Raw genomic sequence first — 25,147 nt, forward strand, 5'->3', positions numbered from 1 at the left:
ATGAGTCCCACATGGTTAACCACCTGGGTCCCACTTGAGCTAACACAGGTGGGGCCCACTAAGATTTGCAATGGGTTTTCCAAATGGGGCCAACATGGGATCCCAGTGGGCAATCGCATATCTGTGATGGGCAGCCCATCAAAAACCCATCTCAGATGGGCTTACCACATGAAAACCATCTGGTGTCTGGTGGTATTTTGGTGGGCTGTCCCATGTCCCTGTGGTATTTTGATGGGCTGTCCCATGTCCCAAGTGAAATTTTCGTGGGCTATCCCATGTCCCCAGTGGTATCCCAGTGGTATTTGGGTGGGTTTTCCCATGTCCCAGTGGTATTTTGGTATTAAGATCACACACACACACACACACACACACACACACACACACACACACACACACACACACCAACATTTTTGAAAAATAAAACAAAATAAAACAAACAAAAAAATACAGGAGTTTTATTTGGATAGGAATACATCACATAGAGGAAAATTATTTTCACAAATACAAAGTCATATATATTTATACAATTTCACTCCATGACATTTTACATAATTTATAACTGCTTCATCAGCAATATCAAATGTAGTTCAAACACTTCGAATGCCAAATTATAAAGCTAATCTTTAGGCAAACACCCCCATGTGGCATTTATAAGAAAAAAATAGTTCTTTATAAAGAGAAGTGCAGTTAAAGCAGCAAAGAATTTTCAGTTTTTTGAAGAAAATGCTTATCTTGAAATAAATACTGCCATACAACATCGCGCACTGCACATTGTGAATCAAGCATTGTCAAACAACTCACAAAAAATCACAAGGTAGCAAAGCACTGGTTGCAACTCTGTCACACAGAGGAAATGCTTGAGACAAAAAACAACAACAAAAGCATGCATAAAGATATGGGTGACTACAAGAAAAGCAAACTTTCACTTTCTGAATAAAAACCCAACAAATCACCTCAAACAGAACAGATGTCATAAATAAAAGTCACAAAAAATCTTCTCAAAGACGAACTTGAATAGAAGGCTGAAAAGGAAAATATCTTCCATACATGCAGCCTGTGAAGCAATTAAATGGCGATATCTTTTTAATTTAATTAAAAAAAAAAATTCATATCTGTGAGTTGATAGTTAGGATGTGCCAGAATGTGAAATTCATTCAATATGAAAAAGTGTTAAAATTATTTTGGTGACCTGGCATAAATGATATTTACATTTCCCAATGCAGTTCTGTTCTAATGAGTTAATTTGGTGAAATATCAGTTGAAACAACTATTAAAAGGGTGCTCATTTTCAAAGATCTCAGGTAGAAAATCAGTTGTGCTGTATCTTGACTTGATTGTCTATTAGTCTTGTGAATTTTTTCACAGTGCAAATGTCCCGAATTTCTCATTCAGCACATTACATATTGACGTTATCTATACATACATACATACATGACTATATGTCTGTCAATCTGTCTGTCTGCCCAAGCTTCCCTCCACAGAGTTTTTTTTATATCTTGTTTATATATATTTATCAGAAAACATTATTCAAGTAATAGCAATAAAGCCGTTGAAGTGAAATCCATTTCTCTTTAACCTTGAAAGACTATATTGTGAACAATTGTTCCACCGCATAAAAAAAAAAAAAAAAAAAAAAAAAAAATCAAAGTGTGGAAAGCTTTTGAAATCAAGTTGATAAATATGGCGACATATAAGAATACAGAAGATGAACATATGTTGAAGAAAATCTGATAATTTCTCTTCTGTGATAATAAAGTTGTTCTGATTCTGATATATAATATTAGGGGAAAAAGTACTGGTTCATGTACAATTGATCTGGTAACTCTCTTCAGTTTCAATCATTATAATTCTTACATGCATTCATGAACATGAAACATTTGAGTGAACTTCATGATACTGTGTAATAGATCTGTTTATTTCCCAAACTTCTTGAAAATTGGCTCTGCATTTTTTGTTGTTGTTTTTTTCTTTTTGTGTGTGTGTGTGTTTCCTGGATGTTGTTTCCTCATGAATTCATAAGTCTGTGTCCATTTCCCTCTGTTCAGGTTCTGAAACAAGAACGGTCTAAATGAAATATAGGAAGCATAAAATGATATTTTTGATTCATTTATTGTCACATATTTTAGACGTGGACAGATAACACACTCTCACAAGTGTGTTCTTCACCACCACCATATCTAATCCATCTAATTTAAAACGCGCACACAAACACACACACACACCTTTTGTCTTAATTTGGCCTCACAAGTGTGTTCTTCACCACAACCATATCTAATCCATCTAATTTAAAACGCACACACACACACACACCTTTTGTCTTAATTTGGCCTCACATACGCGCCACAACTGAACTCTAGCACCAAACGCACAAACCGGCACATACTATAAGTGACTAACAGTCGCGCGCGCGCGCGCACACACACACACACACATTACTCATAGCCACTCAAATTATATATATATATATATATATATATATATATATATATATATATATATATATATATACCACTCAAATTTTATATATATATATATATATATATATATATATATATATATATATATATATATATATATATAACTATAGTTCATCATGGTGCAAGAGCTATGCAACTGAGCAGAAAATGCAAGGCGTTTCAAATGGTAATCTAAGTAAAACTCATAAATTGGAAACTGTTCATCAAACACATAATAAATACAGTGTTACAACTAAAAAAAAACGAAGTGCAGAATTTCGCAACCTCCACGAAATGTCAGCAGAAATCGATAGAACGAGTAAGATTTGGAAAACGAAACCAGACAAGCCTCACACTAGCAAGGGAAAGCACTCTGGTTGAAATAATCGAAGGCGCAAAAAGCTGCCTGTCACTGTTTCGGTGGCAGACGATTCGCTGACGATCACAAGACATACGTGGGGACGGAAGGTGACACATAAAACGGTTACTTTTGTGAGGAAAGACATCTTGTAAGACAAACGTTTTTGCCACTTTTACCAGGATGAAGACGTTTTGGACACCGATTCTGCTTTTTGCCTTTCTGCAGTTGGCTTGGTTTTCGTTTTCTACGGGCCAGACAGGTGAGATAACTACTTTCAACGCCACAAACTGGTGAAGTTGACGCAGAAACTTTTGCGTGTTGTTTTTTTGTGCGTGCCAGTTTGGGGAGCGGCAGTACTATATCATAGCTACAAGTTTTAATTGTATACATAAGATTCCCTGCACTCGGCATCCCAAAATTGTATATTACTTGGGCAAAAAGAAATGCTCTCGTGACTCAGTGAAACAAAGATAAATTGGCAGACTTTTTTTTCCTGTTGCAGTCTTCTAAAAATTGAAACCGGACACAACTTGAAGCCGAACAATAAATTGTTTGGAATCCATTGACTGATTCACCAAACGCATATAGGCCCCATTGATTGAATGAAAATCTAGGTCAGCTCATCTTTGTATGCTGTTGAGCCTTTCTGCAGCAGGTGGTGGTACACTGGAAGAATGAAGTTAGTGTGAGATCACTTGGAATTTATTAGAAAGAGAAAGTGAATCGGGTATTTTCTGTCTTTAAAACCAGAAGTCTGTCTCAGTATGTGTCTGTCTCTGTTTTATGCCTATGTTTTACATTTTTGCTCAGTATCAATGTTTTCTTATTCAGTTATTGAGAAAAAAAATCTTAGTTTTTTTTGTTCACCTTATTTCATTTTGTTTTATCTCTCACGCCACTCTTTCTTGCTCTCACTTTCTTACAAATGCCTGTGTGCGCATGCTCACACAAGCACACACACACACACACACACACACACACACACACACACACATCTCTATCTGTTCTCAAAAGGTTTTGGGGGGAAATTGTTAATACTTATTATGATTAATTCACATGTAGATGTATGCATGTGCAGACCAACCATCAAGCTGCGAGGGTTTTAATAATTCAGCTGATTGCTGTGCAAGTGAAGGCTGCAGCTTCTACAACTGTAACACTTCTGATGACGGAGGTAAGAGAAGGATATATCAACACACTTGACACTCACATTGTGCAAGATGTTTGTGTGGTTTGTTTGTGGCACTGTGCATGTGTATAGATTTGAAAATGCATATATGGTAACTCCAAAGATTTTTGTTGCATTATTTTGTGCGCAAGCAATCAGAGATCTGGATACTCATGTCAACATATAATAAACTGAAATTATACTGGCATGAAAATAAACCTTGCATTAATTACTTTCATGCATACACACAACAGTTGTTACATACAATGATACATCTCTCTCTCTCTCTGAACCCCCCCCCCCCTCCTCCTCACATTACACACACCCTATTGATTATTAATAGGGCGATGGCAGTGTGTACGTATGACGGCACATTCTCTCTTAAACCCTCAGTCATCTGTTCAACACAGCCATCTCACTCACCCACTCTAGGAAGACATTGTCCGGAATGGCTAGAGGGCAAAACTGATGCAGAAGAGAAGCTACTCATAGAAGAAAACAGTAAAGAAGAGGACATCATCATATACACAGATGGCTCAGTCACCAAAGGCCAGTCTAGATGGGGATTTGCTGCGAAACAAAACAGAAAAACAATTAGGGGAGAGAATGTTGTCTACAAAGTCACAACCTCCAGCCAAACGATGGAAGTCGAAGCTGTGACACATGCTCTCCAGTGGCTATCATCTATCTATATGCCTGGAAACCAACATACCATGATTCTAACAGACTCAATGAACCTCATATTGGCATCATTTCCAAACCAACTTGGCGCAGATTTCTTCAAAACAGAACAGTGTCTCTGTGGGCTTTTCCAAATATAATAATTAATAGACTGAACAACATGCTTAGAGATCTTTTCCCACCCCTCTTGCGGCCAATTAGTGGCAGCCTCTCTGCGTGTTTGTGTGTGTGTGTGTGCCTGCGCGAGTGTGTAAGTGTATACTTGTGTTAGGAGTGCTCTGCGTGCGCGCATGTGTGTGTGTGTGTAGAGGATGAGGTATGTGTGTGTATGCATGTCTGTACTGTGGGAGCAACGGAATTTTGGAACATGCGGGTGTGCATATATATTTGTATATATGTGTGTGGGGGTGGGGGATATGGGCATATGTGTGTGTGTGCTTGTACAAGTGTGTGTGTATGTGTGTGTGTGTGTGTGCTGTGGAAGCTGCGATACATAGCTTAGTATAGTAGAAATGAGTTTGTGGAGGAGGGGGTGGCGGGGGTGCAGGGTAATTTGTGTGTGTGTGTGTGTGTATGTCGGGGTTCGTGTACGTTTATGTGTATTTGTGCTTTTATATCTGTGAAACTGCATGTTTGTTGCATATCTGTTATGCATATGTGTGTGTATATGTAGATGTGTGTCTGCAGGTTTGACATTTATTTGCTAATTTATCATTATTGTCTTTTTATTTATTTTCATTTGTTGTTGTTGTTATTATTATTATTATTATCTTCTTTTTTTTTCTCAAGGCCTGCCTAAACACGTAGGGTTACGCTGCTGGTCAGGCATCTGCTTGGCAGATAGGTGTAGCTTATATGGATTTGTCCGAATGCAGTGATGCCTCCTTAAGCTACTGATACTGATTCAGTGATTGTTGATTGCATTTTTATTCTCAGGTGATTTTACATAATTATTTTTAAAATCAGCATTTTATCATGTCAGCAACACTGTTGTCAACAACAAAAATAATCATGTTACTGTTAGCCAGTAACAAAATGATACCTAGTTGAATGGTACTATATGTAGACATCAGCTTAGGACAGTGAGAAATTTTAGAAGAGATGTCTGTGTGTACCCATGTGTGAGATTAGTGTTTCTGTAATAATGAATTGAACATTATTCATTAATGATTGATCATGTGTGGTCAAAGGAAGTGGTATATATGCTTTTGTTTTCTGCTGCAGTGAGAAATGGATTATAATTTAAATGTTAACCTTCAAACATGAAATGAATCTGTGTTTGATTTTTCTCTGTGATCACTATCACTGTGTGTGTGTGTGTGTGTGTGTGTGCTGAAATACATATTTGTAGGTCTATGTTTATGTAATTTTTTACTTGCTTGTGTAAACAATGTGAGTCTATGTATATGCTGTTTTTTTTTTTGCTGCACTGAGAAATGGATATATATATATATATATATATATATATATATATATATATATATATATATATATATGATCATACAAACTGACACAATCAAACTTGGCAGTACATCCATCCCTCTTTCCAGTTCAGTCAGGAACATCGGTGTTCTCCTTGACAACACACTGTCGATACAAAAAATTATCAGTCAGACATGTCAATCTTGCTGCTGTCAGTTGCGGCTAATCATTTCCATCCGGAAATATTTGTCCACTGACGCAACATCTAGACTTGTTGTTTCTCTCATTCTCTCTCACCTTGACTACTGTAACTCTCTATTGTCTGGTTTGCCTGCTTCATCCATTCAGTCCCTTCAGTGCATACAAAACTCTGCTGCCCGACTCGTCCTCAGAAAGAAAAGATCTGAGCACATCACTCCTCTATTGCAACATCTCCCCTGGCTCCCTGTCTCACACAGAATAAAGTACAACTACTATAAGATCAGCACTCTATGTTATAAATGTATTTACAAATCTGCCCCTTCCTATCTCTGTGGCTGCCTTCACCTCTACACCCCATCTCGCTCTCTGCGATCAGCTTTGGATCCACTCTGCTTAAGCAGCATACCCAGATTCAAACACTTGACTGTTGGTCGCTGTTCTTTGTCTGTCTCAGTACCTTGCAGTTGGAATGAACGTCCTCTTTCGCATTGTCAAGTGACCACACTCAGCTCTTTCAAGTCTGGCCTTAAAACCCACCTCTTCCCAAAATAGCTTCCCTTCCTGCCTCTTCCTGCAAAGATGCTCGTGTGTGCTGTGAAGCAAATCGGCTCAAATCGGGCTAAATTTGATTAGAATTGTGTTTGTTACCAGGTGTTTAGTGATAGATTTCTAAATGATACCTGAACCGATTTTGTCAGATTGGTTGCAAAAGCTAACTGGCTATCGCTGCAAACTGGCTGAGATGAAAGTGATCAGTGATCACCCACTCCGTCTATTTATGCAAGTTATGCGAACTGCAAAGATGCTCGCGTGTGCTGCGAAGCAAATCGGCTCAAATTGGGCTAAATTTGATTAGAATTGTGTTTGTTACCAGGTGTTTAGTGATAGATTTCTAAATAGATTTTCGTCAGATTGGTTGCAAAAGAAACAGCCCAACACCTACTTTCTAACAAGTATAAAATGTAGTGTTGATTATTTAAGATGAATTTATAATCTTAATTTAAGTCACCTGAAAAGGATCAGTTTTATCGAGCTTGTCGCTGAAAATTACAAACTGTGTTAAATCAGTTTAACATAGGCAAACACAAATGGAATAGATTTAAAGATGGAATTGGGACAGTTCTGCCAGAATATAATACTTGTAGTTTACTGATCCAACAAAAGAGATATTTAATTAAATACGATGTGTCAGAAACAGTTTTCAGCTCCCCAATGCTGTCAAGCAATACTGGTTTTGGGGTGATAGTCGCCAAGTGTCGAAAATGAAAACTGGCTTTGTATCTTCTAAATGCGTAATCTGTTCTCATCCAAACACTATAGTTGTGTGGTTTTAGTTTCCAACAACGGTCACATATAGAATTGTAAACTGTAGCATTATGTGTGACGAGAAAGACAAAATGACGTAAGCTTAGCATCAGTTGAAATCTTTACACTGACAAACGATTTTAATTAAAATCAAATATGCTTCTAACTGATTAAAGTGTGTATGTAAACACAAGACATATAATATTGCAGCGAACAATACAGAGACTTAATTTGATAGATGTTGAAGAGCAGTTGTTTAAAAGGGGCTTTGCATTTACAATTCAAATGATGTCACGCATTCGGTGCGAGTCATTGAAGACCATCGTGTTAGCTGCGAAAAAAGGCGTCTGCTTAACAGCTCGTGTGTGACACAGTAGCTGAAGTCGGCCAAGCGCTTGGCTACATATATATATATATATATATATATATATATATATATATATTATATTATATTATATTATATATATATATTATATATATATATATGTGTGTGTGTGTGTGTGTGTGTAAAGAAACATAATTATAATTTGCATTCAATAAGTTTGTGAAAATGGTAAAATAAAGTTTTGGATAGAAAAGTTAAAAGTGGCACAAAAAAAGGAAGAAAAAAAAAGAAGAAGAAGAAGAAAAAAAAACATTCTACCTTTCGAACCACACCAACATCATCCATCAGCCCACCCACATTCTCTCCAATCACCCATCACACACACTCACATTGCCATGAGCCTTGGACAGCAGCACTGTTTGAGTTATGGCAGGTATATTTTTTGAAGAGATAAGTTTTTTTTTGTATTTTCTAAGATTTGCTTTAAAGGTAGAGAGTTCCAGGTTGTTGGACCAAAGACGGAAATGACCTCTGTCCACAGAGGTTAAGAAAGTATAGGGGAACAGTTAACTGGGAGGAGTCCAGAGATCACAATGTTCTGTTTGCCAAATACAGGTTGACAAGTTCAGGAAGATATGAGGGTGTGGTATTACTATTCCATCATTGAAAGCTTGGACTGGCAACTTTATATTCAATTCTGACTTGAACAGGCAGCCAGTGAAGTTCCGCAGAAGAGCAGTAGCACTCTCCTCAACTTTTTAAGGACAAGTTGAGCTGCACTTTTCTGTATTTTCTGGAGCTTGTATGGTTTATCATTATGCATTGGGAAGGCCAGCTTAGAGAGAATTGCAATAATCTTGTTGGGTTAAAATAAAGGTGACAGAAAGTTTGCTGGTAGCTGGTAGCTGAAACACATTAAATGTCATTAAACGATACATGCAGTGATGCACAATCACAGATATAGATACAAACGTTTTAACTCATACAGAGAGAGACAGAGACATAGAGACACACACAGACAAAGATGTAAAGAGAGAGAGAGAGAGAGACAGAGATGTAATGTAATAAAATACCCACATCCAGACAAAAAGCATCTAAATTTTAACAAATTGGCATACACCCACATCAAGACAAAAAGCATCTAAATTTTAACAAACTGGCATACACCCACATCCAGACAAAAAGCATTTAAATTTTAACAAACTGGCATATTATAATATAACAAGAGAGGCAAGGCCTTCAAGACTCACTTGTGATACACACTTTATCCATAAAAAAGAAAAAATGTTAAAATGTGTTCTGTATTTAATGATATAAAATTGGGGGGGGGGGAGGGGGGGGGGGAGAAAAAAAGAGAGTATGTTAGCAGATTTAAACCAAGCACATGCAGTTTGAGAATAAACAAATTTACTTATAGCGCTAAAGTGCACCTACCAGTGACATTCAAAAATTAACATCTAAACGTATGTTTACGGTATTTGAGGTGATGATGCCATTTAAGTGATATCATTTTGTTTTATCTCGATTATCTAAGAAGCTGTTTAAAATTCAAGTCTGCAGTAAAGAAGACGTTGCCATTGCCTCAGGCACACCACAACATGTAGCAGTTTTCCCCAGATATGCATGTTTGACAGGCTGACAGAAACTACAACACGGTCCAGTCAATTTCTCGTTCATGTTCATTCTAGTTAATTCAGTTACTATCTATTTTTAAGTATCCATATACAGTAAACATGTCAATGGTGTCATTGGTGTCACTGTATGTGTTCTGTTCAGAATTTGTATTTATTTTCTTTTGATTGCTAACAAGAAAAACGAGGTCAGGCCATCTTTAAACCAAACCATAAATTGTGATTTTTTAAATTTTGGATCCTTGATGTTGATGATACAGAAATACAGCTTAATACGGAAGACTTACAACCTATTATTGGTAGTGAAGACTGTTTTCCCACTATATTTAATCTAAATTTGGTATTGGCAGGCAAAGTATTTCCAGACAAAATGACAATGTTAAAGTTTACCATGGATACACAGAGACACACACACAGACAACTGAACACCAGAATCACACTGTTTACAAAAGTGAGTCACAAATTACAGAACATAGATGATAGATGACCTACACACACACACACACACACACACACACACACACATATATACATATGAATATGATATATACATATGATATATATATATATATATATATATATATATATATATATATATTAACTGAAAATTGCTATTATCTCATCTGTTTAATCAAGTTCTCACAGTGTGTGTGTGTGTGTGTGTGTGTGTGTGTGTGTGTGTGTGTGTGTGTGCAGGAGTGTAACAGGTGTATTAAGAGTGTGTTACTTTGTGGGTTTTGTGCATTGTGTTTTTATAATATTAATCAATTTAATGATAGTGTTTTATTAGTCTACTCTAAAAGTCTTTTAGCCATTGATATGTTTCTAGTTCTGCTCCTTTTTATGTGGTTTCTCATTTCACTTTGTCTGGATTTGTAGTATTTAGAGCTTGCTTATGCTTGTGTTATAGTGCTATATGAAAATAGAATATTATTATTATTATCATTTTGCTTTCCTTTAGAACTTCATCAGTTTTTTTCAAAGTGGTCACTGTTTTATGCAAGCGGGAATTTGGTGTGACAGCATTGTGCACAAGAATTAACTTTCAGTGTGTGTGAAGTGGGCTGGTGGGGATGGCAAGTATGTGGATGCATGCACACATATATCATCCACATTTGCAGTCAAGTATGCTGTGTTTGCCTATAGGGAGGGGTGAAGGGGAGAGGACACATGTGGGTGTATATGTCTTCTTGCTTACATGCTATGTTTTCACATGCTTGCCAGGAAATTTCCCATATCTTACGTGGACATTTTAAAGCCTGAAGTCTTTTTGTTTGTGGTGTAAACAGAGCCGCAGGTGACAGTTTCAGATGTCAGAATTGCATTTCACCACAGCTATTCAACTGCATGGTTTTATCCCACCAGGATAGTGGTGGTGTATTGTGCTCAGGGTTAAACGGACTTCCTGGAACCCCCAGTTGTGCCTGTTGACACTGAGTTGTAGAGTGGGGGGTGGGGTGGGGGGGGGGGGGGACTGAGAGGGGGGGGGGGGGGGGCAGGGGGCATTGGAGGTATGAACAGGAATGGAAAGGCACACAAAGTGCTGCATCCTTGACAGCAACTACTCTTTTTGTTATGTGTGTGTGTGCATGTTTATTTATCTAGATCAAGCATTTTTGAATATGGGAAATGTCTTGTTGTTTACAACTTAACAGAGGAGAGGCTCTGTCTCTGTCTCTCTCTCACTCTCTCAGGAATAGTTTACAACACAGCTTTTGGTTCAGTATGGTTTGGTTGGTTGCTTATTCATTTATTATAAAACAGGGATATCTTTAACTTAAAAAAAAAAAGAAGAAAAAAAAGAAGAAGTCGTAAAAAGGAAGGAACTGTACTCACCTAATGGACAGAGAACAAACACAGGTCATGTAACAACACAAATCGAGATGAGGAAGTGGCATGTATTTTCTCATGTGAGATACAAAGTATGCTTGGTTTTGTCCCTGGGGTCTTCCACAGGCAGAACAATGAAACCATACAATCCAAAATGAATAGATAGAACAGATACTCATTAGTATGTGTATTTTTGTATTGAATGGTATGTAGAACAGAATAGATTTTAGTAGTGTATCTATATATAGGCAGAACAGCATAGATTTTAGTACTGTATATCTCACTCAAAGAGCAGCAAAAGCAGATGCAGTCAGTCTGACACCATAGTCAAAGTGACTACTTCAGCAGTCTTTTGCTGTCTCCTGTTGGTTACAAAGAAAAAAAAAAGAGAAAAAAAACCCCTGCTGATAGGGTTGTTCACAGGGTCCAGAAAATGTTTATCACATAACTCCTGTTCAGAGATATATTACATAAAGAGGTTGCCTGCTCATCAGAAAGTCCAACACAAACTTTTTTACAATATATATCCTGCTCTGTCAAAAACAGTTTGGCACATTATTTTTCTGATCTGCTTCATGTAACTGAATATTCCTGCTGTCTCAGATCAGCGTTGAGGCACCAAAAGGATTGTAAAACTAAGTGCCACAGCCAAAAGGACTTAGTTGTAAATTTATATCCAGGGCCCCTAAAAGGACCCTACCATCTGGAGCACCCAGCCTTGGGCCTCTGAGAAGAGTGACTCCATCAATATGAAATCTGCTTAAAGTTGAAAACAAAACAAAACAAAAGAACAAAACAAAACAAAGTACCCACATGCACCCCAGATGTTCACCTGTTCCATTTAGTGACCATAGTAGTATCCAGTGTTTGTGTCAGTGTGCATACATACAGTACGAATAAATCTTTCATTTTAATGTGCGTTTAACCTGTGGTGATATTGAATTGAAAGTCCCCCCCCCCTTTTTTTTTCTTTTTTTTTAATATAAAATTTGTTGCTGTATGCTTTTTTCTCCCATGGGTTTGTGAATATACCTTTGGATGTGGATTATTTAATTGTGCTATACACTTATAAATTGATTGATCAACTAATTGAAATGATTAAATCAAAATATTTTAATACAAGCTTCACACTTTTGGATGGTGATTGAGCACTTGCTTAAAGTTTTGTACAAACTCACTATGCATTTTGAACATTTTAAACTTGAAAACCAATGTCATTTCTTCATTTGATAGCAATTTGACAAAGGAATGTGATGTTTTGTACTGACACTTCAGCTTGATTTGATAGCAATTTGACAAAGGAATGTGATGTTTTGTACTGACACTTTAACTTGATTTGATAGCAATTTGATATAGGAATGTGATGTTTTGTACTGACACTTTAGTTTGATTTGATAGCAGTTTGATAGCAATGTGGAGTGATGGCCTAGAGGTAACGCATCTGTCTAGGAAGCGAGAGAATCTGAGCGGGCTGGTTCGAATCAAGGCTCAGCCACCGATATTTTCTCCCCCTCCACTAGACCTTGAGTGGTGATCTGGATGCTAGTCATTCGGATGAGATAATAAACTGAGGTCCTGTGTGCAGCATGCACTTAGTGCACATAAAAGAACCCACGGCAACAAAAGGGTTGTTCCTGGCAAAATTCTGTAGAAAAATCCACTTCAATAGGAAAAACAAATAAAACTGCATGCAGGAAAAAATACAGAAAAAATTGGTGGCGCTGTAGTATAGCGACGCGCTCTCCCTGGGGCAGAGCAGCTTGAATTTCACACAGAGAAATCTGTTGTGACAAAAAGAGAAATAAAATACAATACAATTTGACAAAGGAATGTGATGTTTTGCACTGACACTTTAGCAGGAGATTGAATTCATTTTGGCTTGAGATTTTTCAGTTCATTTTGATATCTCCTTCCCCTCCCATAAATAAGTGAAGAGGCAGTGTGGGGCACTGTGCAGAAGAATTTTCCACCAGATTTCTCCAGGTTTGTTGGTTGTGTGTGTCGAAACGTGGGTCTCTGCAAAATGTTTTATTGTCCAGTCTGTAATGTCAGACCATTATTTTTTCCCCTGTCTTCCTCTCCATATCCCTGCCCTCAACAGTTCCTTGTAGGATTGTTTTTGCAAGGCCATTGGATCTTGTTACATGGCCAGACCAGTGTAGTTTTCTTTTGTTAACTGTTGTCAGCAGTTCCTCATATGGTCCAGTGTGCTATTTGAGGGTTTGGGGCACTTGTTCACATCTTGGAAAGAAGAAGAATGCACCATTTTGATATGTATATATATCTGTTTATTTATAAATCTCTCTCTCTGTCTGTCTGTCTGTCTGTCTGTCTGTCTCTCTCTCTCTCTCTCTCTCTCTCTCTCTCTCTCTCTATATATATATATATATATATATATATATCTGTGCTCAGAACTGTGTGTTTAGCTGCTGAAGATACAGTATATCATAATAATATGATTAATATGTTGATTGTTATCTGTTTTTTTTCTGTTCTTTTTCAGTGTGCCGGCCTGAAAACATTCCCCCCTCAAATTGCAGTGATGATAAAAACGCCACTTTAGTTTGTAAGTAATGGCTTTTTAAAATTTTTTCTTCCTTTCTTAGTTCTTTCAATACCAATGATTCAGGGGCTTAAAAAAAACACCAGGTAACTGAGTGAGGAGCCAAGCAGGTCTTCTGTGCATGATGGCATCATGTATTCATGTGTGTGTGTGTGTGTGTGTTTAACTCTGTAACACTTTGTGTACGTGTGTGTGTGTGTGTGTGAAAAATGGGATTTCCAGTATAGCACTACATGGTGTATTTGATATTTGAAAATGAATGTATGACAGTTATAAAATCAACTCCCATTAACATGGCTCTACTCCTTAAAGTACTGCACAGTTAAACAATATCTAGTCAATAGTGTATTTGCTGTTCATAAAAATATGTGTGTAATACTTGTAAAATAAAGTCCTTCAAGTACTGTTCCAGTTTGACTTTTGAGAGTCCACAAGTGAATGTAAACTTAGTCTGCATGGACTGATAGACCATTTAGTGATTTACAGTCATCGGGAAGAAAAAGCTCTAGAGCAAATCATATTGACAGGGATATAAAAGAGAAAATATCTATACAATATATCTAGCAGTATATCAGGTATTTGTCATCAAAAAGAAAAGAGAGAAGGGGTCCGGGTTGGAGAGTTTTCAAGGGATTATTATGCAGTGTGCAGTCAGCCATCTACAGGATGGAATGACACTTACCTTGTGGAGCACCACGCCTAGTTTCATAATTGTCACTCATGCGTAGCCTTTTATGCAAGGTGGACCTGTGATTGCTCAGTCATTGGAATGTCAGATTGTACAGGTGGATAATAAGAAAATGGCTGTGGAGTGGATTGCGGCTGTCTGAAAATTACTGGTTTCCTTTGGTATCCCTTATATATATATATATATATATGTATGTATGTATGTATGTATGTATGTATCTATCAACCTGTCTGCCTGTCTACCTGTCTATCTGTATAATTATATCCATGTGTTTACCAATCTGTCTTTATGATTTAATGAAATCATCCCACTCTCTCCTTCACTCCTCACCCTGGGGGCTGGATATAAAATGCATTATTTTTTCTGATTCCACTTTTCTTGTTTTTGAGAATATTCATTCTCTCACCATTTTATTCATTCATTTATCCCTGGCCTCTCACATCAGTTTCTTGCAGCCTTTTAGTTTGCAGCCATGCTCTCACATGAACAGATGATAAGATGTTTCAGTTTGTGAACAAGTTGATAATGATGCCAGGCGGGGCTTAGCTTTAACTGCTATGCTCTTGCCTGTTTTAGTGCAACTTCTCTCATGTTGTGTCCAGTGGGACTCGTTCCTGTGTTTCTTTCACTTACAGACCCTCACAGAGGCGTACGAAATATATACACACACTTACATGCTTGTATGTTACGCATTGCTAATGGGATTTCAACCAGCAGAGGGGCCAGGTTGCTTGGATACTGTTAATATGAACAAACGGAATGTCACCTCGCCCAGTTTTGTGCACAATGAATGGAGACCCTACATCGGTGTTAACTGCTGCAGATAGCTGAATCATAGCAAACTTTTATAATGATCAGTGTCAGTTGACTGGCAGGATTTCAACACACTCGGTAGTGACAAATGTTTCCCAGGACAATATATGTTGTATGTAAATCACCTGATTTTAAAGTATCCAAGTCATTGGTAATTAAAGCTCCGTGACATGTTATCTGACATGAATTTGCTCAGCATGCATAATTATATATCTCTATATCTGTGGTGTTGGTCTTCCTGCCCATACACTCCTCTGCCCCCACCCCTACCCTGTCCTTGCCCTCCTCTCCACTCACACACATTCTTCAGATGATTTTAAATTGGGTTTGGACACAAAGCTGTATAGATTCTAGTCTGTTAGCTTAAAACTGTCCGGTGTGTGGGCAAAAATCAGTCAGGGTTGAAGTCTTAACTGTAAGAACTGTCAGAATGTATTGACTCTATTGTACATTTGAAGTTGAATAGGTGGGTGTTGGAGGGGGTATATATAATTTTTTTCATATATGTGTGGTGTTTGACTGACTGTTGTACATTTTAGTTGAATAGACTGGTACTGGATGGGGTGTGTATATATATATATATATATATATGTATATATATATATGTATATATATTATAAAGAAATCTGCAGCTGTCCCTAAATTGCAGTGTGGAGAACAAAACATGACCAGCAGCACTTTTTTCATTAAAAAAAAAAAAATTTCTATCAGTCAGACACAAAATGAGATAAAAAGATAAATATCTCTCTTTTTTCTTTTTTTCAGGCACAGGGCGATCTGGTAAGTTTTTTTTCCTTTACTACATGATTTTAATGGTGAAAAGCAAGTATTATTTTATAGTATTATACTATGTTATGTATTGTTGTTTTTCCAAAATACAGATATGAAAACAACCATTAAGATTAACAATGTGATTTTTTTCTTCATTTTTTGCAAGCATTGACGCATTGAGTGTTTATTTACACACGTTTGCAATTAAATGAATTTGACGCAAATTTTATGTTATATGATATGAAAAGCATGATTTCTGGTGCCTTTTTTAAAACTTAAAAAAAAAACACACCCAAAAAACATTATATATTTGCTATTTATTGTTATCTCAAAAACAAATATGAAAATGTCTGAAGTATTCTGCCTTTCAGTTAGATTTCAAATAGCAAGAATACATACATTACATATTAAATGCTGTTATAATGGTAATTGTATTATTATGTATTATTTACTATTTTTAATTATTTACTATTCTCATTGTCACCACCAATATCATGGATGCCAGTGGCTCTGTCTGGAGCCAGATTTTCACTATAGTGTTTCATGAACATTTTAAGAAATCATGGTGTGATTTTGTTTTGCCTGTATATTTGTCATCAGTTAATACAAATGAATGAAATTGCTTGAATGTCCAGTGCTTTGGAAAGCCCAGAGTGAGGTGTTTCTTTTATGTGAGCGCTCAGAGAAAAATAAGGTCAGGTTCTGAACCTAAATTCAATATATACATTCCCGTTTTTGTTAGAGTGTTAAGGTGGTGGATCACTGGCATAATTTTTGACTCACTTGTGTAAACAAAGTGTGTTATGACCTAGTACTAGTGGTAGTTGGTTGTGTGTGTATGTCTCTGTGTGTGAAACTTAAACAAATTCATTTTCTCCGAAAATACTTTGTCTTTAGAGTCACACAGGTAATAGGTTGTAAATGTAAGTCTTTCATGATATTTTCCCGATCCAGAAAATTAGAATTGGGTTCCTCCCAGTTCCGGAACGTATGTTTGGATTTGAAGATGGCTTGACAAAATTTTTCTCGTTCGCAATTAAATGAAAACAGAAAAGAAATAAAAATTCTGAGCAGAACACATACAACACTAACTATACCATCAACATGTTTACTGCAAATGAATATTTTAAAGTGGATACTGAATTAACAGGAAGGAACATTAAAAAACTCAATCAACAGTAACCATTTCGGTAGGCATTGCATTTGTGTCAGGTCAGGGGCATAGCCCTTGCGACTGGTACCATGTAACCCAGTACTACCTGCCGCATGTGAGGTCTCCCAACGACAGACCAGGCATGGGAGGAAACATTTCCCAACAGCTGTGAAGGCAGAAGAGGATGACCAAAGGGCAGAGGGAGCTCTTATCCTTGGCTGGAAGTCCTCCTAGGAGATGGAACTCTGAAGAAAAAACATGCACCTGCCGAGGCTGTTATACACATGGCAGTATCTGCACCTGTGGGACAGAGCGTCGGTAGGCGAGAGAGTGTGGAAGGGACTGCACAACTCCTCTTCGCTAGAAAAAAGTCACCTGTGCTGGTCAGGCAGCCAGGCTTATGTTGGAACAGCGAGCTAACCCTTCAACACCCAGCTTTCCCAAGCCCTGCGGCGTGGAGAAGTGTTAACAGGGGGACAGGCAGAGGATGCTGCTGGCAGTTCCTAGTCACCACTCTGCATGCGGGCGGCTGTGGGGTGATAGTCGTCCGCCGGAGACTGGGGCAGATGTGGTGCCCGTATCCTCCCACAGCGTCACAGCAGCCCTTTTTAGGGACAACACTGCTCTCCCCACACGGGTAAGGGGAGATAAAAGGATCCCTAAGTAAAGCCTGCTGCCTCACCTAGTACCTAGTAGGAAACCACACCTACTTGGACATCCAACACTAGCGGTTGAAAACAACAGAAGAAAAGAACCAGGAGTCATGTCCAGACTCTTGGTGCCTGGAATGTTCACACTCTTTTTGACAGAGACAACAGACTAGAAAGGCACACAGCGCTCATTGCTAGAATGCTTGATCGCTACCAGGTGGACATAGCAGCCCTGAGCGAAACCAGGTCTGCCTGCGAAATCCAGCTGGAGGAAGTTGGAGGGGGCTACACCTTCTACTGCATTGGGAAGCCAGATGGCACCCCAAGAACCTCAGGCGTGGGCTTTGCCATACAAACCAGACTTGCACGACAGCTTGACAGCCTTCCACGTGGGATAAACAATAGGTTGATGACCTGTGTCTGAAGCTGTCCCATGATCGCTTCTCCACAGTCATCAGCTGCTATGCCCCGACGATGACCAACCCTGATGACATCAAAGAAGCTTTCTACGAGGAGCTCAGCCGCACCATTTCAGCGGTATGCAGAAAGGACAGGCTATTCATCCGTGGGGATTTCAATGCCCACGTCGGCATGGACTTCTCGTGGCCAAAAGTCCTAGGACAGCATGGTACTAGCAAGTGCAACTCCATCGGACTGCTTTTGTTGCTCTGCGTGCAGCATGGACTGACCATCACCAACACCTTCCAACAAGCGGACAAGTACAAGAACACATGGATGCACCCCCGCTCCAAACAGTGGCACATGATGGACTATGTGATTGTCTGGCAGAGGGACAGAGGTGATGTTTACATTACACACTGCATGAGAGGAGCAGTCTGTTGGTTGGACCATCGCCTGTTACGCAGCAAGAAGAACATCAGACTTGCACACAAGCTCCAACCAGCCAGGCAGAAACCCCCTAGGAAGCTAAACATCCACTGCCTCCCAATCACCAAAGGCATGCTGCAGCAGCAAATCCAAGCAGCTCTCCAAGAAATTCCTGCATCAACTGATGTAGAAGAGGTATGGAGCACTTTTAGAGATGCTGTGTACACAGCAGCAGCTGAAACATTCGGCTTTGTACAGTGGAGCCACAAAGACTGGTTTGACGAGACTGACTCTGGAATCTTCAAGCTCCTGAACACACTGCATATACGGCATCAGGATCACAGTTTTGATAAAGACTGCTAGAGGAAGAAGAACTAGTACTTGCAAACCAAGCAACTTGTACAGAAGAGGCTGCGTGAGATGAAGAACACCTGGTGGTAGAGAAAGTCTGAAGAGCTTCAGTCCGCTGCTGATGCTCACGACTCGAAGACCTTCCATGATGGTCTCCGAGCTGTGTATGGGCCCAGAGTCACAGGATCAAGCCCTGTCTGAGACTTGGACCAAACACCCTCAGACAGATAAGAAAGACATCCTTGCCCACTGGGCAGGGCACTTCAACACCCTCCTCAACAGGGACTCGTCTGTATCTGATGAGGTAATTGCAGCCCTCCCTCAGCTACCAGTCAATGACTTGCTAGCTGCCCTACCCACCAAGGCCGAGACCCAGAAGGCCCTGAAGCTGACAATGTCAGGAAAAGCACCAGGGGCGGATGGGATCCAGGCCGACATCTGCAAGTATGGGGGCGAGGTGCTGACAGACCAGCTGACCGCCCTGTTCCAGTCTATGTGGGAGAGAGGGGAGGTCCCCCAGATTTCAAGGATGCTTCAATTGTCCACATTTACAAATGGAAGGGAGACAAAACATCCTGAGATAACCACTGTGGAATCTCTCTCCTCTGCTTCTCCAGCAAGATCTTCACCTGCATCATACTGAACAGACTGGTTGACCATGTCTCCAACACAGTGATCCCTGAAACAGTGCGTCTTCCGCTCAGGCAGGGGAACATGTGACATGCTGTTTGCTGTATGCCAGATGCAAGAGAAGTGCCGTGAGCAGAACAAGAAGCTCCACATGGTCTTTGTAGACCTGACTAAGGCCTTCGACACGGTGAACCGCCCTGGTCCGTGGAAGATCCTCCTTAAGTTCGGCTACCCAGAGTGCCTTATGCAGCTGATTGCGTCATTCCACGATGGCATGCAGGTGAGAGTACAGGAAAATACTGACATGTCGGATCCATTCCCTGTGGTAAATGGAGTGAAGCAGGGCTGCGTCCTGGCACCCACACTGTTCTCCGTTCTCTTCTCTGCCATGCTGATTGATGCCTTCCAAGACTGTGACCGGGGCATCTACATTCAGTTTCACACAGACGGCAAACTTTTCAACTTGCGGCGACTCCACGCTAGGTCCAGGGTGTTTGAGGCACTATTGAGAGAGTTCCTCTTCGCTGATGACTGCACGCTTTCTGCACACACCCATGAGGACATGCAGTTCATCATAGACAGGTTCTCAACCTGCAGGCGCTTTGGACTCACCATCAGCCTCAGCAAGACCGAGTCCATGTACCAACCAGCTAGCTCAGAGAACGCCAGTGCCTCCCTCCCACCTGCAATCAAGATCGATGACACAGAGATCAAGTCAGTCAACAAGTTTTGCTGCCAGAGCAGCACCCTATGCAGCAACGGAGCCCTTGATGCAGAAGTGATGCTGCGCATCGCCAAAGCGAACTCCGCCTTTGGCAGACTTAACAACAGGCTTTGGAACAACAAAGGCATCAGCCTCTGCACCAAAATCAAAACCTACAGAGCTGTTGTGCTGACCACCTTGTACTGCTGTGAAGCATGGACGACGTATCGCCGTCACATTCAACAACTTGAGCAGTTCCACCAGAGATGCCTACGAAAGATTCTCAGCATAAAGTGGCAAGACAGGGTCTCCAATCTTCAGGTCCTAGAGAGGAGTGGCCTTCCCAGCATCAAAAGCCTGCTGATCCAGTGCCATTTACCCCGAAGATGCTATTGTACGGCCAGCTGAAGGAAGGCCACCGCGAACTTGTAAGACCCTGCAAGCACTTCAAGGACACTTTGAAGACAAACCTCAAAGCCTGTGACATAGACATCGCTGGAGGATGCTGTGCTCTAGTGGCATAAAGACATTTGAAAACAAGAGAACACTGGCCATTAAGAAGCGTGAGTGAAGGAAGCAGGGTTCAACTTCTGGAGACATTTTCCTTTGCAACACCTGTTGGAAGTGCTGCGCATCCAGAATCAGCCTCTTCTCCCGTATGAGACACACCAACAGATAAGTCTGCCTGCCTACTCATCCGTTGGTCAGACGGGAGACTCCATCAGGCCTTGCATACACTGGTCTGCTCAGATGTGGGGAAAACAATACATGTTGTGGTGTGTTTGAGATGATGGCGATGTCTCCTTACTGCAAACTTTCATAAATAATTGAGACACATAAAAAATAACATTTTAAAAGGTGATATCACTTTGAATATATAGTAATCAGTTTAATGCGCTAAGTATCCCTTATGTTAATATATTAATTTTGGTCATTAGTTGGCACATATGTTTTTACATTAAACGTGAGTTAGTTTTCTTCCTTCCTTCTTTGGCTTAACATGCTATGTTGAGTCCCACGCCAATGCCTTTAAGCATTTTTTTAAAATACAGTATATTATACACAACACATTTTAATTATTTTGTTTTCTCTCTCTTCTCTTTTAGGTGCTTGTTTTTTTTGGTGTTTTTTGTTGTTGTTGTTGTTGTTGCTTTTCTGTGTGTGTGTGTACATGTGCAAGCCTTTTTTTTGTCTTTTTGCTTGTTGCCCAGTCATTTGCATAATTTCAGTGGTGTTACTCCCACACTGCTCATTCAGTCCCCTATACACGGCCACACACTGGTTCATTTGTCAAAGTCCATCTGCAGGGAGACGACGTGTGAAGGGGGGTTGTGTCATGCACCCATGTAGACTTGTACCACACTCACGTCTAATTCTCCATTAAATTCTTTATTTTATTTTATTTTTTTTACCAAAACTTAAGCAAAACCAACAACAAAACAAACAAAAAAAACACACAAAAAAAACCTGAAAGAAAAGAAACTAAACAAGCAAAATTAATAGCAATGAAACAAAAGGATATACTATGTCAACATGATCATAGTAAATTAATGGTGACTAACAAAGGAAATTATTACTATGTCCACATGATCATGGCAAAACATTATAAAACCAAGAACATCTACCATGTCCACATGATCATGGCAAATTAACAGTGATTAAACAAATATTACCTTGTCCGCATGATCATGGCAACATTATAAAAAGAAGAACAGCATCAACCATGTCCACATGATCATGGCAAATTAATGGTGATTAAACAAATATTACCATGTCCGCATGATCATGGTAAAACAACAGAAAAACAAGAAACAGCATCAACCATGTCCACATGATCATGGTGAAATAATATCAGTGAAGCAAAACAATATCTGCCATGTCCACATGACCATGGCAAGTTAATAATGATTACACAAAAATACAGATTTATCATCAAAACATACTGTATTACAGAAAGCATAAAAAAAGGAATTACTTTCAGTTTAAGGGAACTCACAGCAAATGAGTAAGCAATCAGTGGAATTTTTTCAGAGATAAAATCCTGGAATTCTGTGAAGTTCTTACACAGACAATCATATCAACACATAAAATTAAAACCATTATCAAGATGTTTCTTGATTAGCAAGGGGTTGGTAGCTATATGTTTTCCTAAATAACAAAAATAATATTCAGTGTATGGGACCTTGAGAGCACAATTCTATAATGATTCCTTAAAACAACAGCAATAAACAAACACACACAAAATACCAACACACACCTCAGGACAAAGATGTTTCCCACAGGCACTTGTGCCCACTGCCTGTCAGCCTCATACGCACATTCTGATAGTGAACCTAAGTCACTGAAAACAAGTTTACAAGCATCAGCACCTAAAATCACTAGTCCCGATCTCAACATAACTGGACATTAGGGAACAACCAAGCCATTGAAAACCTGCTATACAATTGTATATTACATTGATCTCAGCTTAGCACAATGCTCTCTCTCTCTCTCTCTCTCTCACTCTCACTCACTCACACACACTCAGAATCTTCGTCAGCTACTCCATCTTAATGCTGACATTCACTTAGCAGAAAGTCTCATTCCTGGCTAAACTACAGCAAATAATACAGTTTAAACAGTACACACACACACGCACACACACACACACACACATGAATGTTCATCATCTCTCAGCATTTTTACAACAAAAGAATACTTATATTTTTCTGGTTTGAAATATACGACTATCAGTAAGGGATGCCGGTTGTGCAGATGTAGCAGTGACAGAAAGTGACCAAATTATTAGCAGGACACAGTGTGAGCAATTTTCTTGGCACTTGGCCAACACAGTCTGATGAGAACTGGATGAAGTGACAGTGTGAGAGGGTCTTGTCTGATTTTGTAAATTAAGGACCTTTAGGTGTTTTGTTTGCTTTTTGTGGAGTAAGTATGAGTCTGTAGGTGTCATCTTGACTGTTTGCTACTTTTACCTGTGTCTTTTGTGGAGCAAGCATCAGCCTTTAGGGAGTTGTGTTGTGTTGCTGAAGTGAACTGTGAGTTCTTCAGTCAGAATCCTGATGATATGCTGTGACAATGTGTTCTGCTGCAGATGACTGCAACCAGAACAACGACATAAACTCATGCTGCAAAGCTGGCTGCAACTTCTACGACTGCAGTGGCAATGAGAGTATGCATCTGGATTTTTATTTATTTTTTTAATCTTTTGTTTGTGTGTCTGTGTACCTGTGGTTATCATGGTGGTAAATTTAAGTTCCTACACTCTAAAATTGTGTAAATGTTTATGTGATTAGGTAAGTGCATTTGTATTAGTTAATGACTTAGGCAGATTGCCGTTGACTTGATCTCAGTTGTTGATTGTCAGCAAACCAAGGTGAAGTTCCCAGTCCTTTCTTAACTGAGGGAAGTCACTATACATGATTGTCAGCAACCAAGAGAAAGTAGTTTTTAAGTTCCCAGTCCTTTTCAGTGAGGGAAGTCACTATACATGATTGTCAACAACCAAGAGAAAATAGTTTTTAAGTTCCCAGTCCTTTTCAGTGAGGGAAGTCACTATACATGATTGTCAACAACCAAGAGAAAGTAGTTTTTAAGTTCCCAGTCCTTTTCAGTGAGGGAAGTCACTATACATGATTGTCAACAACCAAGAGAAAGTAGTTTTTAAGTTCCCAGTCCTTTTCAGTAAGGGAAGTCACTATAAATGAAAGACTGCACATTGCGACTCATGTCGTCAAATGTTACATCTATCTTTCTTTTGAAACAGAATTAGTGTGATAAGTCTAAATTGAACAGTTTTTTTTTTTTTTTTTTTTTTTTTTTTTTTTTTTTTTTTTTTGCAGGTTGGCCACATCTTGTTTTGAAGATGTTAGTGCGTGAAACTGTCACATTTTCTGGTTGTGAAGGATGGGTTTCATCTTGATCCTCATTTGGCTCTGATTCTGGTTCACGTACAAGTGGTTCACAAATCATATAGTTTAAATATTGGGTTTGACGTATATTCATGTTTTGTGTTTTTTCCCAGCGTGTGTCAACAATACCATGAAACCAGAAGACGTCTGCCAAGCTCCCGCAGTCAACCTTTGTGAGTTTTGAAGAAACTGTTTATCTGGCTTCCTTTACTGTCCACAAACACTTATGCTTGCTCTCTGTCATGGAATCCTTTTTTAATTTTGTTTTAATTATTTCTTTATCAGACCACATCGATAAACACATGCGTGTTCTGTGCCTCTGACACAGTCTCACACACAGACGTGTTCATCATGGCTTGTTCACCTACTATATTTTACTGACTTCGAGGTGCTTCTGATTATAAGAAGACAACCCCCTCAAAAGGAAAAAAATACATAAGGTGTACCTTGCACATGAAAAAAAGAAAGAAGAAAAAGATGCACTCTCAAAAAAACCCCCCAAAAAACCTCCAAATTAAAAAGACAGTAAGGCACACCTTCAAATATTCCCTGTGACTTCAAGACACATATTGTATTCTATTCTAAAATGAAAAAAAAAGCTGCACCCACCAAATGAAAGAAAAGTAATGTGTACCCCGGTAATGAAAAATGGACGGTGCACTCTCCAAATAAAATAAAAAAAGTTCTGATGTTATGAATGCATAGGGTG

General features: G+C 39.1%; 1 protein-coding gene across 1 annotated transcript in view; it reads left to right on the forward strand.

The window, feature by feature from the left end:
• The first annotated feature begins 2,869 nt into the window (after positions 1-2,869).
• LOC143297720 (sialomucin core protein 24-like) overlaps positions 2,870-25,147 on the forward strand; it is a 36,709-nt gene continuing 14,431 nt past the window's right edge. The window contains exons 1-6 of the mRNA XM_076610139.1: positions 2,870-3,076; positions 3,896-3,991; positions 13,884-13,946; positions 16,210-16,224; positions 23,622-23,699; positions 24,552-24,611. Coding sequence (XP_076466254.1) covers positions 2,998-3,076; positions 3,896-3,991; positions 13,884-13,946; positions 16,210-16,224; positions 23,622-23,699; positions 24,552-24,611 — 391 coding nt within the window. The 5' untranslated portion in view covers positions 2,870-2,997. The remainder of the gene's footprint in view (positions 3,077-3,895; positions 3,992-13,883; positions 13,947-16,209; positions 16,225-23,621; positions 23,700-24,551; positions 24,612-25,147) is intronic.

The sequence above is a fragment of the Babylonia areolata genome, chromosome 23 (assembly GCF_041734735.1).
Source record: "Babylonia areolata isolate BAREFJ2019XMU chromosome 23, ASM4173473v1, whole genome shotgun sequence".
NCBI classification, from domain to species: Eukaryota; Metazoa; Mollusca; class Gastropoda; order Neogastropoda; family Buccinidae; genus Babylonia; species Babylonia areolata.